Source organism: Macrobrachium nipponense, chromosome 5, assembly GCF_015104395.2.
Source record: "Macrobrachium nipponense isolate FS-2020 chromosome 5, ASM1510439v2, whole genome shotgun sequence".
NCBI classification, from domain to species: Eukaryota; Metazoa; Arthropoda; class Malacostraca; order Decapoda; family Palaemonidae; genus Macrobrachium; species Macrobrachium nipponense.
This window is the reverse complement of record NC_061107.1, coordinates 48,304,454-48,320,051: the sequence shown is the minus strand read 5'-3', so window position 1 is coordinate 48,320,051 and position 15,598 is coordinate 48,304,454. Positions and strand designations below refer to the sequence as shown.

At 40.9% G+C, this 15,598-nt stretch overlaps 2 protein-coding genes across 2 annotated transcripts in view; one reads left to right on the top strand and one right to left on the bottom strand.

The window, feature by feature from the left end:
• LOC135215286 (tudor domain-containing protein 1-like) overlaps positions 1 to 15,598 on the bottom strand; it is a 219,273-nt gene that overhangs the window by 147,428 nt on the left and 56,247 nt on the right. The gene's annotated exons all lie outside the window — the stretch shown is intronic.
• LOC135215777 (uncharacterized) lies at positions 4,037 to 12,718 on the top strand. The gene is made up of 3 exons (XM_064250728.1): positions 4,037 to 4,103; positions 11,773 to 12,240; positions 12,510 to 12,718. Exons 1-3 carry the CDS (start codon positions 4,037 to 4,039, stop codon positions 12,701 to 12,703), a joined length of 729 nt encoding a protein of 242 aa, XP_064106798.1. The 3' UTR covers positions 12,704 to 12,718.

Sequence of the window (15,598 nt, the reverse complement as noted above, 5' to 3'; positions counted from 1 at the left end):
CTTGTTGCCATACAGTTCGAACAAATTTTGTGGGAAAACGTATGTAGTTCCATATATCACTATTGGCAACTCTTCAGATCACCCTATAAGAGTGTGAGTGAGGGGAGGGGGGGGGGGGTGGTTGTGGTTACAAATTCCCACATGGATGTGGCGTTAGAGATTTTACAAAAATATGCTGAGACTTTGTTCCCATTTTATTTCTTATCTTTTATGATATTGTTTGAGCTGTAATTTCAATTTGACAAAAAAAAAATTTAGAGAGAACGCTTATAACTTTGTAAAATTGGTGTATTTTTTATGACTGTCATTGTGAAAAGATGCTGTCATTGTGAAAAGATGCCTGCAAGAGATGGGAAATATTGATTTACAAATTCCCATGGGAGGTACAGAAATTTTTTTTTATTTCCATTCATATAACATGTGAATATACATATCTTCCTCTTTCCATTGATGACTTTTGTTAGTTTTTCTTTTAAATTTAGCCTAGTCATTGTATGCATTAGCATATATTAGCCCAGACTGTGTTAAGTATATAGGCTACATAAGACCTTACTAGTATGTAGCCTTACAGGTACCCTGAGTCGTAAAAACTAGGATCTTTTATTGAGCCTAGAATACTATTTATTTCTGGGCTCAGCTCGTGTCGGCCTATGAAATATCCTTAAGATCATTATTTCTAGGTAAAATTAATCTAAAATTACCAGAGAAAAACAAAATTAAGAAAATGTCAGTAAAACTGACTCGCTCACTCTATAAAAGAAGTGTCGGTATGGGAATATAGGCGAGTGGGATCACTACCACGAGGCATTCACCATTTAGACCTTCCAACATAAATTCCCCACCAGAGAGCTGATACTAAAGGGTGATGCGGCCGCTACTACTACTACTACCGACGCCACGGACAGGAGCGCCCCTAGCGGTCATCCTTAATCATTAGCTTCACAGCGCTAGAGTGCTTTTTTCCTCTCGTGTTGTTTTCTTGGATTTATCTCATCAGTTACGATGGAACGTGCTGCTATTGCTTCGGCTAAGTTAAGTGCCTCATAAGTAGTATTTTCTAGTATTTTAGTCTTCCAGGGACCAGTATTTTCCTTTTTATAGGTCATATACGGTCTCCCGGTTGACTCGTGGCGGCCGTGTGCCGCCTCGTGTTAAGATTTCCCGGTCTCCCATACTGGGACATCTTATGCTTATGGGCTTTTTATATTTACGTTCATCGTTTATTACATCGTTTTTATAGCTAGGACACAGCCCCTTTACCATTTTCTATTAGTTTGGTATTTAGGGCTATACCGTGTTTCTGGCCCAGCATCCCAGCTCTTGCTCTTCATCGGCTACCGCTGGCTCCGAGTAGTCAACTGTTCTTCGGAACAGCTTGCCTCCTCCTGGGCTTCTTTCTCTTTTACTAAAAGTGTCTTTTCCTCCTTTATGATGTATTATTAGTGTTATTTAGGGTGTTAGGCTAGCCTAGGTGCTTGTGCCATGTGTTCGTACAGTCTGGTTCACGTGGCCCCTCTATGGTTGTGTTGCTATCGCGGCTTAGGCCACCTGCGATCACGTGTCCCTTAGCACCTTACCCTTCCCCTTCCCTCCCTACCAGATATAGGGAGGGGTCTGGTGGATCTCCTTGGTTGCCATGACAACCACAGTAGCCTTCCTCCCTCTCTCTCTGAGGAGGCCTGGAGCTCCATTCCAGCTGGGGTTTAGGGCGACCACTTGTCTCGGGTACCGGGTTACCGAGCGGGTAGTTGTAGCGACTGGGGGGGGTAGGCCACCCCCCCTCTCTCTCTCTCTCTCCCGCCGTGTTACGCCGGGACCCCCCACCTATTGCCTCAGTCCCACCCTTCCCCTACCGTAACGGACGGAGCCTCCGCTGAAGCCGGGAGCCCCTTCGGTTATAGGTCCGTCTGGCTCCGCCAGTGGGCAGGGTGGACATTTACTAGTGGTCTGTTGCTTGCCTACTATATCCTGTTTTCCGCTACCGGAGGAGAGCTCGCTCCTTACCCGGGCACTCTTCTAGTAGACGGGAAAAATTTTATAACCTTCGTTATATTACGGTGAATTTTAGTTTTAATTTATTTTATGTACTATCTCCGTCGTTCTCCGTCGTGGTTTTCATGGCTCCTCACCACTCATGGTGAATCTTTTTCCTGTCTCCGGGCGTAGCCTTTTAGACCAACTCCAACCGCCTAGTTACCACACGTATTACGGTGGGCTCTGGTTTAATCTAACTTACATGCTCCGGCATGCAGCGGAGTATTTGTTAGGCTGCAAGTGTGCACCTGATACTCATGTATCTCTCCACTTACAGGCTACCAACTGCCAGGTCCCAGGTTGCAACGCGACGTTGTACGACCCCTGCGCCCATGAAGAGTGTAGGACCCACGCCCTGTGTGCCACCACCCCACACGGACTGATCGTTTGGCACCCGGAGGCTTGCACCATCTGCTACGACCTCGTTAGTCAGCTTTTGGGTGGGGTAAGTCTACTCCTAGACTTTTCTTGGTCTTATCACTACTAACACTTAGTTTTAAGCTTCGTTAAACCCTATCTCCGCCGTTAGAAGCTTCATATCGCCCTTTCTTTCAGGCTGCCGCCGTGAAGGAAGTCGCCCTGGCAACCCTGAAGGCTTGGGTGGGCGGCTTCGGGAAGAACGCCGCCAAGGGCCAGCCTTATATACTTGATAAGAAGCTGGCCGTCCAGATCTTCCCCGGTGGCAAGTCGACCGGTTACGTGGACCCCATCTCGGCAGCCCCTCTCATAGCCTCTATTCAGCAGGAGGTGCAGCAGCGCTTCGGGTTCCGTCTCTACGCAGGAGCCGGTCCCAGATGTGGCCAACCTGGACCTGAATATTGAGCCTATGGCGGTAGGGGCAGAGGATTTGTTGGTTGAGGTAGGTGTGTCGGGCGCCCAAGGTCTTTCCTTGGGTGCTCCTGGATCTTCTTCCCCTGTCCCTTCTTCCTCTTCATTCCAAGGCTTCACGGGATCTGAGATCCCTGCCCGCTCTCCCGCTCTCTCTGTACCCCCGAAGGTGAAGGGACAGAGAGAACAGAAGACACTGCATAAGACGACGTCTAAGAAGTCGTCGTCTTCTTCAGCTAGGAAGTCTACGACTTCCTACGCTGACGCGGTGAAAGCAAAGCCTAGCTCTTCCTATTCTAAGAGCTCTAGAAGCAAGGCTTCTAAGGAGAAGGCTCGCGCTCCGGCCGAGCCAACGCCTTCTCTGGCATCTACCGGGTCTACTCCGGTAACTCCTGTTGGGGTGGCGGGACCGAGCTCCTTTGATCCCACCACCTTTTCAGCAGTTGTGATGCAACAAGTGGGAGGGATGGTTGGCTCTCTTGGCTCTAAGTTTGAACAGATGTTTGCACAGCTGTCAAACACCATCAACCAGTCTGGCCAGTCTATTCAAGATCTCTCTAACCGAGTTAGAGAGCACAACGACCGCTTTGCTGGTCTTAACCAGGCTCCTCAGCCAAGCTCCCCTGTAGCAGGTACTGGTATTTTACAGTTACCTCCTTACGAATCCCTACCAGCCTTCTCCATGGATAACCCATGGAGAGTGGCCGCTTATGCCCCCTTCAAGGACGGCATGATTTCTATCCCGGAGTGTGGAACTCGAAGGATTGAGGACTTCGAGTTCTATCCTCCCGGACTGACTCAGCCTTTCATTGGGTATGCTAGGCTGACCGTCGCTGCTCTCACTAGAGAGGATAAGATCTCCCGAGAGACTGTGCTGTATAGTAGGGATCATGCACAGCGGGAATGGGTTCACTGCCTGGAGGATTGGGAGTGTACCAACACCAAACTCCAAGCATTCAAGAGTCCATTCACTATTTTCGCTACAGAGGAGGAGGCTTCTCTTCCGTTCGCTACCAAAGTAGTTGAAGCGACTCTTCAGGCAGTCCTCAAGGACGAGCCCATGCCACAGTTGAGGGAAGCGGAATCTACTTCTCCGCTCTTCCCGGCCTTTGGAGAATTGTGGGAGAACTTGCCTGCCACGTTCTCAGTAGGTAAGCTTGAGCCAGACTGCACAATGGATCAGTTTGGCGAGAAGCTTCCAAGACTGCCTGATACCCTTATTCAGGCAGAGTTTGATGCCCGTACAAGATTTGGGAGGTCTCTTAACTCCCTGATCATTACGGAAATGGCTGCCCTGTCTTACGCCACAGAACCTTTATTCAAGATTCTGGCTAAATCACAGCTTCAGACAGTCCAAGCTGATGCTTTTGACTTCTTCCTAGCTAGAAGGAACTGCCGAAAGCATGTCTTGCAGGAGGCAACTATCAGGCATGAGCCTAATAGACTCTTAGCTTCCAGCATGTGGGGTGCGGACCTCTTCCCAGAGGCCTCTGTGAATGAGGTGCACCACGAGGCTGCTAGGCTTAACCAGAGCCTTAGAGCCAGATGGGGCATCTCTTCCAAGAGGAAACAAGAGACCGCCCCTGCTGCTGGTAAGAAGCTAAAGAAGACAGGAAGAAGGTTCCAGCCTTACCAGAAGCAACAGCAGCAACAGCAATTTGTTCAGGCCGTCCCAGTTACACAACAGGGACAGCCGTCTACTTCGAAGCAGACGCAACCCATTCTCCTGTTGTCTCCTCAAAGTCAACCTTCCACCTCTTACGCAGTCTCGCCGGCCTTCAATTCAATGTACGAAAGCCAGGCCTACCCAACCTTTAATAGGTTCTCTATGGGTAGCAGGGCGAGGGGCCACTTTCGCCAACGTGGCACGGAAGAGCTGCAAGAGGTAAGCACTTCAGAGGAGGGCGCGGAGGTCAACCCGCCCAACAACAGTGAGGCTCCCCAGGTAGGAGGGAGGCTGTTTCCTCTTCCGTCACAGGTGGGGGTTCAGCAAATGGGCACAGAGCATCGTGCCCAAAGGATTGGGTTGGAGTTGGATCAAAGATCCTCCTCCAATCAAATCATTCTATCAGGAACCATCAAAGGAATTGACAGATTATGCGGAGGAACTCCTTTAGAAAGGAGCTATTGCGAGAGTCAAGCATCTAAAATTTCAAGGTCGCTTATTCAGCGTGCCAAAGAAAGGCTCAACAAAAAGAAGGGTAATCTTAGACTTGTCAAAGCTAAACTCTCTCATTCGTTGCGACAAGTTCAAAATGCTCACCATCTCGCAGGTACGGACCTTACTTCCCCGTGGGGCCATCACAACCTCCATCGATCTTACAGACGCATACTATCATATCCCTATAGCCAGACACTTCCGTCCATTCCTAGGCTTCAAACTAGGAAATCAGACGTTCTCATTCAAAGTGATGCCCTTCGGTCTGAATGTAGCCCCCAGGGTATTCACGAAAGTAGCAGAAGTGGTAGTTCAACAGTTGAGAACTCAAGGGATAATGGTAGCAGCATACCTCGACGATTGGTTGATCTGGGCACCAACGGTCGAGGAATGTCTCAAAGCCACGAAGAAGGTAGTTCAATTTCTGGAACATCTAGGGTTCCAGATAAACAAAACGAAATCCAGACTCACTCCGGAGTCTTGTTTTCAGTGGCTAGGAATCCAATGGGATTTGTCTTCCCACAATCTGTCAATTCCGGTGGTCAAAAGAAAAGAAATAGACAAGTCTGTGAAACAATTTCTCAAATGCAAACAAACATCAAGGAGAAACCAGGAAAGAATCCTAGGTTCTCTTCAGTTTGCCTCAGTGACAGACATCCTCCTGAAAGCAAGGCTGAAAGATAGAAATCGAGTTTGGCGATCGAGAGCAAACGTCAAATCTCGAGACAAGTTGTCAGTAATTCCACAGATCCTTCGCAATCAGCTCCGTCCATGGACAAAAGTGAAGAATCTTGCCAAATTAGTACCTTCAATATCCCCTTCCAGTGTTAACCATTCACACGGATGCCTCCCTGTCCGGATGGGGGGGATATTCTCAATTCAAACAAGTTCAGGGGACTTGGTCAGTTCAGTTCCGCCAGCTTCACATAAACGTCCTGGAAGCAATGGCAGTATTTCTTACCCTGAAGAGACTCCTTCCCCCGAAGAAGTCTCATCTAAGACTAGTTTTGGACAGTGCAGTGGTAGTACATTGCATCAACAGAGGAGGGTCCAAATCCAAACACGTGAATCATGTCATGATAGCCATCTTTGCGCTAGCAGACAAACACAGATGGCATCTGTCCGCCACTCACCTGGCGGGGGTAAGAAATGTGATAGCAGACACTTTGTCCCGGTCAGTCCCTCTGAATCCAGAATGGTCCCCTAGACGTCAGGTCCATTCCAGTTGGATATGCCGGAGAGTCCCAGGTCTTCCAAGTAGATCTCTTCGCCTCACAAGCGAACCACAAGCTCCCTTGCTATGTGGCCCCCAACCTGGACCCTCTGGCTTATGCCACGGACGCCCTGTCGTTAGATTGGAATCAATGGAGGAAAATCTATGTTTTTCCTCCTATGAATCTTCTTTTGAAAGTCTTTAGCAAGCTGAGGACTTTCAAGGGACTAGTAGCTCTTGATTGCTCCAGACTGGCCAAAAAGCAACTGGTATCCTCTGCTTCTGGAATTGGGTCTCCGACCTCAACAGATTCCCAATCCCAAGCTGTCGCAATCAGTACAAATGAGGACTGTGTTCGCTTCCTCAGGAATTCTTCAGACCCTAACTTTATGGACTTCATGAAGTTTGCGGCTAAAAAAGATGCTAACATTGATCCACAAAACATCCTCTTTCTAGAATCAGATAAAAGAGAGGCAACTATTAGACAATATGACTCAGCTGTTAAAAAATTAGCATCCTTCCTGAAAGAATCAAACACTACAACCACGACAGTTAACTTAGCTATATCCTTTTTCAGGTCCTTGTTTGAAAAAGGCTTAGCAGCTAGCACTATTACTACTCATAAATCGGCTTTGAAGAAAATCTTTCAGTTGGGTTTCCAAATAGACCTAACAGAATCTTACTTTACGTTCTATTCCCAAAGCCTGTGCTAGACTTAGACCTTCTCAAAGGCCTACTGCAGTTTCATGGTTCTTAAATGATGTCCTCAAACTAGCCTCAGATACTGACAACTCGTCTTGCACATTCATAATGCTTCTTAGAAATACGTTATTTTTGTTAAGCCTAGCTTCAGGAGCCAGAATTTCAGAACTGTCGGCTCTATCCCAGAGGTATGCGGGTCCTAGTGAATTTCTCCCCTCAGGAGAAGTTCTACTTTCTCCGGATCGTAGCTTTTTAGCTAAAAATGAGGATCCCCTTGCAAGGTGGGCTCCTTGGGAAGTCATCCCACTTCCGCAAGATCCTTCTCTCTGCCCAGTATCAACTTTAAAAGCTTCTATATCGTACATCCTCTAGATCCTCAGGTTCTCTCTTTATGAGAGTAAAAGGTGGTACTTTATCAGTGAAAGGAATCAGACAACAGATCCTTTACTTCATTAAACAAGCCAACCCTGATTCATTTCAAAAGCACATGACATCAGAGGGAGTAGCCACCTCAATTAATTACTTCCAACATATGAACTTTGAGGATCTTAAAAAGTATACTGGATGGAAATCACATACAGTCTTTAAACGTCATTACCTAAAGTCCTTGGAATCTTTAAAATTTTCTGCAGTAGCAGCGGGAAACATTGTTTCTCCTGATACTGCATAGTAGTTGTAGTATAGATCCAGGTCTCCTTTCTACCTACCTCGTCCAACATGCCTCACCCTATTGCCATGCTACTCGGGATACTCTAGCCTTAGCCGCCTGAATCATATTGGTGGATTGTCCCTTATTTTTTTTGCTAGGGACATCCACGTTATGTACATATAATGTACTTCAGTGTTTCTACCTTATTTTTATGCTAGGGTAGAACACAATGAGTTTGTATATTTTGTAAATATCTTAATTAAGTGAATCATTCTTTATTGTTTTTGCCATTACACTATTATGTATTACTTTGTCTAAGTTATTTTTAAGTACTTCATATTGATTGCTTTCTTTATCATACCATTGTTTAGGATAAGTTAGCTTTAAGTACTTTGTTTGTATACTGTAATGTCCCTGATTCACTTATATTATATATCTCTTTTTTACTATTGGGTTTCATTTGTCCTTATTCCCATCTTGTCTGTTTCTCTGGTACTATTTCATAGGCCGACATGAGCTGAGCCCAGAAAAGGGATTTTGACGTAGGAAAAATCTATTTCTGGGTGATTGGCTCGTGTCGCCCTATGAAACCCACCCTGTTTTCTTTTTCCCACCCTGCAGGAAAAGATGTTCATAGATTAAGGATGACCGGTAGGGGCGCTGCTGTCCGTGGCGTCGGTAGTAGTAGTAGTAGCGGCCGCATCACCCTTTAGTATCAGCTCTCTCTGGTGGGGATTTTATGTTGGAAGGTCTAAATGGTGAATGCCTCGTGGTAGTGATCCCACTCGCCTTATATTCCCATACCGACACTTCTTTTATAGAGTGAGCGAGTCAGTTTTACTGACATTTTCTTAATTTTGTTTTTCTCTGGTAATTTTAGATTAATTTTACCTAGAAATAATGATCTTAAGGATATTTCATAGGGCGATACGAGCCAATCACCCAGAAATAGATTTTTCCTACGTCAAAATCCCTTTTATTGGGTATATAAAACAGAAACTTATTAGTCAATTCACTTAAGGTAGATTCTTGTGCCTATGCGACGTTTGTTTGGCATCCTCTGATGGCTGGTACTGGGAGGTAGACCGCTCGCTCGATCAGTGTCTCATTATTTTCGTCTGTGGCTTAGTAGAAAATTAGCAATATGTTTATATTTCCTCAATCATCTCACGCTTTTCTCAACATGCAAAAGCTTTGGTCATACCATAGGATTCGGTATTAATTTATTATAAGATAAAACAAAGGAATTATACAATGAGTAAAAGTGAAGAGAGAAGCACTCAACTCTTTATTCTTCTTTTTGCTTGTCAAATTTTGCATCATTAACGCGATTAAGATTAAATAAAACTTGTGTTATCATACAACAAATTCACGTTGGATACGCTGGTGTTTCACATTTTAGATGTATGTAATATGTGAAGAGAAAATGAAGAATGTCTTATTATGTTGCATCCACAAATGATTCAAATTTGACAGTATTGCTGAGAGAATATGATCTGCAAGACATCTTTGCGTTTGTCATCTCAGCAAGATGTTTGAGTTGCCAATTAGCGATATAAGAGGTTGCAGTTTTGACAATATTTACCGTGTTATATCATTACATTTTCTGTAAATAAATATACAGAATTCCCGTCATGACTGTCAAATAGTTTTCAATCCAATATCCTATAATATGTCTTGACATATCTGATAAAGAAAAATGTAATAATAATCAGGTTGATACATTTGGTATCGTTAGCTCAGATCTAGGCAGGCCACGGGGACCATGATTCAGTCCAGCAAAGAGGTTGAACTCAGCCTGATCTTTAGAAATGTCCGTCCTCCCAATATATATACTGTACTTGTTTTTTTTTTTTTTTTTTTTTTTTTTTTTTTTTTTTTTTTTTTTTTTTTTTTTTTCCACATATACCAAAATGTAGAGCAGTTTGCTGCCTTTCCGCCAATATATGTATCATAGATTTACACATCCTGTACACTTAATTATATGTATATTTGTAGGTTTGAGAAAGCACAATCACAGCAGGGGTCCGCTCCCTTTTTCCGTATGTATGCGTGATGGACACTATAATTCTGTCTGCATAGCTTCCTTATATATGTCCTTTTCTGACCAATAAATCTGTAAGCATTTTTCCTTGTCTCAGTCCAGTCCTCACATTTCAGAATATTTTCTAATTTTATTATATGAAAATATTTTCAAATGAAAGAGGGATCAGACTTATTTGAGTGATATGAATTAATAATCTCAGTGAAGTAATAAATAACAAAGAATTAAGAAAGATTCAATTCCTTTCAGACTGAGTCAAGTATGGTTGCAACATAAGACACCTTCATTTTCTCTTCACATGTTACACACATCTAAAATCTAAAAGCACCATTGTATTTAGGGTATTTTATTGTAGAAAACACATTTTATTTTTATCTTGATCACATGAATTATGCAAAATCTAATGATAAATGAAAACAGGTATAAGAATGAAATGTTTCTCTCTTCACTTTTACTCGTAATTCCTTGTGTGTTTTTAGCTTATTGATATCAGGAAAAGATTATTTAGTTGTACAACTAATACCAGATCCTTTGGTATGACCAAAACTTTCCTATCTTCTGCAAAACGTGAGATAAATTAAGAAATATAAACATATTGCTAGTTTTATTAAGTTACTAACGAAAATATGGCACACTCAGCGAGCAGCCTACCTCCTGGTACCAGCCAATCAGAGGCTGCCAAACAAACATCTCGTAGGCACAAGAATCTTAAGTGATTCGACTATAATATGTAACCTTTTAGTCAGGCTACTATTTGGTCTAACCCAGGTTCTTTATATCCAATCCTATACTCGGTTTTTTTCCATCTGCCCACCCGCCTGTGGTGTTTGCGTATGGTAACATGCATCCCGGGCTTTAGATAGTTACATTCAGCTTACATTCAACAATAATAACATTTCTGGGCTCGGCCGTGTTGCTCCGTGAAATAGGTTCCTTTAGCACTATTTCTGAGGTAAAATATTGTTATAATACCAGAGAACGCTAAATTGGAAATGCTAGAATATTCTGGCTCGCTCACCTTTATTAAAAGGCGTCGGTATGGTTTCTGGGGCGAGTGAAACCACTACCACGGGTCCTTCTCCAATTAGCCTCTCCTAAATCCCTTTATCCTATTTCGAATATTACCGGTGTAATTCGCATACAGTAAATTATTAAAACACTTTTCAGTTGCAAATGTACACCCAGATATCCTTTTATTTACCTAAAACTTAACATAGCGTAACTATCTAAAGCCTGGGACGCAGTGTTACCATACGAAACACCACAGGCGGGTGGACAGATGGAAAAAAACAGAATATAGGTTATTTGGTCTACCATATAAAACAGTAACCCAATAATGTTATAGCTAGCCTATCACTTACTCTAATGTAAGGTACTACCTAATCAGGATTATTTAATTCATGCTAAAGGGTAAGGGAAGTTAAGCAGTTACCTTAGCATGTAGCCTTAAAGCACAGGTTACTATTTTTTTTCTAGTCCTACCATGAAATTCAGTCTTTGTCCCGGTGTGTTTCCGGAATAACCTTTTTCTGTGCATTTGACAAAGATATTACTTAGCTATAGTATACTTTACATCCCTACCTAACTTTTGGCATCATTCTTTATGGGTTACATTAGAAAAAAGTATATTCATAAAATTAAAGCAGCTGAAGCCTGTGGCGGAACACACTAATGTATGCATTCAAAGTTATAAAGATATAAAGAGGCAGTTAAGAACTTGAAAGAGTAATATTTACTAGGAGTAAATGTGAAAAGGGAGGGAGGTAGATGCTTCTGTATGGTAATAGAAGCATGATTGCCATATTAGGATTTGTGAATTTTGCATAGAGGAGGGGGAAGGTTTATACAGAGTTATTGAAGAAATAATTGTTTTAATATATAAATGTACTGCTCAGAAGCGATAAACTGAATAGTACCATTTGGTCATCTTTGTAATGAATGAGAAAGCTACCACTCTCTGTTAGCACTGATACTGACCAGTTTCGAATTGTTGCATGCCATTAGACTAGTGAAATGCTATTAGTTTGTTCATTTGAAAATCTTATAATACTAATCAATTCATGTGGTGTAGCTGTAAATTCTTGAGTGTTTTTCATTTGAGTTGGTTATTCTTTCTTTAATGATTTTCCATCCTTTACTTTCAGCTGAAACTCCACCTTCTCTTGAGGTTGGTGAATTAGTATGTGGATATGTGAAGAGTGATGATACTTGGTATCGCTCAGAGGTGAAAAACATTAAAAATGATGAAATTACAGTTCATTTTGTTGACTTCGGAAGTTCATATGTCATCTCTCGTAGCAATGTTCGAGTTTTTAAAGCAGAACTGATGAAAACTCCTGTGGTAGCATTGAAAGTCAAATTGGCCAAAGTAGATGCCAATGATGTAGAAATGAAACGTTACTTGACGTCTTTAGTAATGGGCGAGAAGACTTACAAGATGCGGTCACTTAAAGGAGATGAATCTCAGTTTGAGTTATTTGATAATGATGTGCTATTAAATGATCACATGTGCAACCATCTTCAGGCAAGGAGAATAGAAAATTCAAATAAGAGCAGTTTGGGTACAGCAAAAGAGGCATTGCCAACAAAGGATGGAAAATCAAAGGTACCTGGTAAGTAGTTACCAATCTTATTTTTTTAAGTAATCGCTTGAAATGTGACTGCTGACTTTTTACGTCTTTATGAAGTAGTAGTGTAATATTAAATGATGTGTAGTTGAAGGAATTATTAATTTTCACTGTATGGTGAAACATCTATGATGGCCCAGTGTATTTATCAAATGTTTATATCAGAGCATATTTTCTTTTATTACAAAAAGAAGCAATGTCAGAGAAACTGTAATATATCTGAAATATATAGTACTGAATAAATTTCATAACAGGTGAGTGTGAAGCACCAAGAAAGGGAATTCCTATGTATGAGAATTGCAAGATGTCACCTCTCAACAAAGGGAAGGCTGTTGAAATTGTGGTTATTCATGCAAGTAGACCACATGCAATATACATAGTTGCAAAAGTAAGTTCCATATATTTTATGAAAATATTGAAGGCTAGTAGGTGCTCTCATCGTGTTTAAGCTTATACTTTTGTCATTTAGCATGTCCTTTCTGTTACACATATAGCTGGGTAAGGCAATGTATAAACAGAGTCCTTTGTCTTGAGAACTTTGCAGTGCATGTAAGAAATAATCCTATTTATAAGGGTCAAATGATCCTCCTGTTAATGTGTCTTGGTTGGAAGTAATCCAAATGGATATATATATATATATATATATATATATATATATATATATATATATATATATATATATATATATATATATATATATATATATATATATATATATATATATAATGTAAATAGCCACATGAAAGGTGAAAAATCAAAGACCAGGTACCAAGTGCTTTCGTTTATTGCGTATACTTCTTCGGGGTACCCCGAAGAAGTGTATGCAATACACGAAAGCGCTTGGTACCTGGTCTTTGATTTTTCACTTTTCATGTGGCTATTTACGTACATATTTGTCACGTGCTGTTTGGTGACTTATTGCTGATATATATATATATATATATATATATATATATATATATATATATATATATATGTGTGTGTGTGTATGTGTGTGTGCATGCCATAAAACCTTGGGTATCTTGAACTTTTAACTTTGAAAGAAAATAATAATAGTAGTAGTCGTTGGCAGTTCCCCAGTTAACGGTGGGGTTCCATTCCTGGCCGAGGTTTGCTGACTGCATATTGGTGGTAATAGCGCTGATAAACCGCATAACAGTGTCGTTAACTAGATATTGGTGTTGTTAACTGGAGGTTGGTGCTGATAAACTGCTGACCAATGCTAATAAAACTGCTTACTGACCCCAAAAATCTAGTTAATGGCATGCTATACAAGTGCTGTAAAATTGGATCCCAGTTAACTGATGTCAGTGGTAAGTGGGGACTGCCTGTAATATCCCAAAGTTCTGCTCAGTGACATATCCATGGAATATAGAAAGTAGAGACAGTACTATACACACAATCTAGGTACACAAGATAGCAAGATTAAAATGATTATTTGCAATATCCACACAGTTGCTGAAGAAGTAGAAGAAATTATATTCATAATAACAGTAACTAATTTGTTGTAAAAAATTGTGAAAAATATTTTAAATGATAACAAAAAGAATAAAGATTGCATGCAAAAAGTTTCCAGCCAGGGACCTTAGGTGTTTACTGGAGTCCAGTCTAGAAGGCTAGATATAAAAAGAAGAAAAAGCAACTCAGTGATAATATGTAATCACTTCTGTTATTCTGAATTGTGCACTTTTACAAGTATATTCATTAAAATAATCGGTTCCAGGTTATGGCTGACGATTTGAAGTTAGAGCACCATGACTTTGATTACGGTGTCATAAGTGCCGTAACAGGATTCTGAGCAGCATATCTGGTGTATTATCAGGCCAAAGCTTAAAAACCTTATCGTTCCTACATGATATGCAAACCATCGGTCCTTTATAATAGGAATTATTTTCAGTGCAGTTGATAAACGGCTGTTTAACTTTAAAGGTGGTAAAATACATAGTAAACTACCAACTACTGGTGTGAGTCCTGCTCACCCAGTTGGTATGCACTCACTTTGCATTTGGCTGTGGGTGAGAAAGGACATGGGTTTTCTCTTTTCTGCCTGCCGTTTGACTTTGTTTACATTTTACCGTTGTGTTGATATACAGTGAAGCCTTATTTTAACGGACTAATAGAGGAGGAAGGTGCTCTGTTAAAGATGATTGTCTGTTAAAGTGAAGCATATTTTTTTTCTTGGCCCAAGTGATGTTTTTTGGTAGGCTAAGACTCGGCCAGGCGTGATAACCACCAACATACCTGAAAAGATTCACATTATGATATAAACTGATGATACAGGTAAGAAAACCATTTTCACCTTAAGTACTATTGGCAGATCTTCAAAATGAATAGCCTATTCAAGAAATAATTCAGTATCAGTGAAATCAAAATTTTAACTCTTAGTGGCCAACTAACAAAATGTCAACATCGAATCACCTATACAGTTGCTTTCAGGGCAACCTTTTAATGCTTGGTAACCTTTTAGAAATTTTAATAGTAGTGTAATTATGGCAGTGATAACATTTATGACAACAAATTATTGATTTTTTACTCGAAATTCATTATCATTTTGGTTGTCAATAACTTATCCGAGCGATGCAGTCATACGTACACATGATAATTTTTGTACGTTATTGTATTGTTGTTTGCAATTGGCGACGAAGTGTAAATGTATAAAACCATTTTTACCTTATATATTATTGGCAATTTATAATAGAAACGCCTATTCAAGGCATAATTCCATATCATTGAAATCTACTGTTATCCATGCGAGTCCAGCTGACATAATGTAAAAGTATCCTTTCGAAATTCTAATGGTAGAGAAATTATGGTAGTAATAATGTTTAGGATAACATAATATTCATTATCACTTTAGTGTAAATAAGTTTCGAACAAGTCAGTCATAGGAACGATAATTATCGTACATTATCATATTTTTGTGATTGGCAATGAATATGTTATAAGACCATTTTTACCTCATATATTACTGGCATACAGTGTTCCCCCGTATTCGTGGGGGTTGGGTCCCCCTATAGACATGCTTAAAATTGCCTAATTTTTGAAGTCGAAACTCAATATAAACCTCCTATAAATGTTTATACCTATTTTTTTTTTAAGTTTTATCACAAAAAGTCCATTTTTGATGAAATTGATATGAAAAAAACCCAGGAATTTGTGGGTAATTCTCATTGAAAAATAACGTGAATAGGCAAATTTACCGTAAATAATGGTGGTATATGTTGCAGAGAGAAATCCGCGAATACGGGAGTCCCTGAACACATGGGGTTCACTGTATCTTCGTAAAAAATATGGCCACTCCAGTTATCGGTGGAATCTGTTATCGGCGATCTGGTTTTATGGC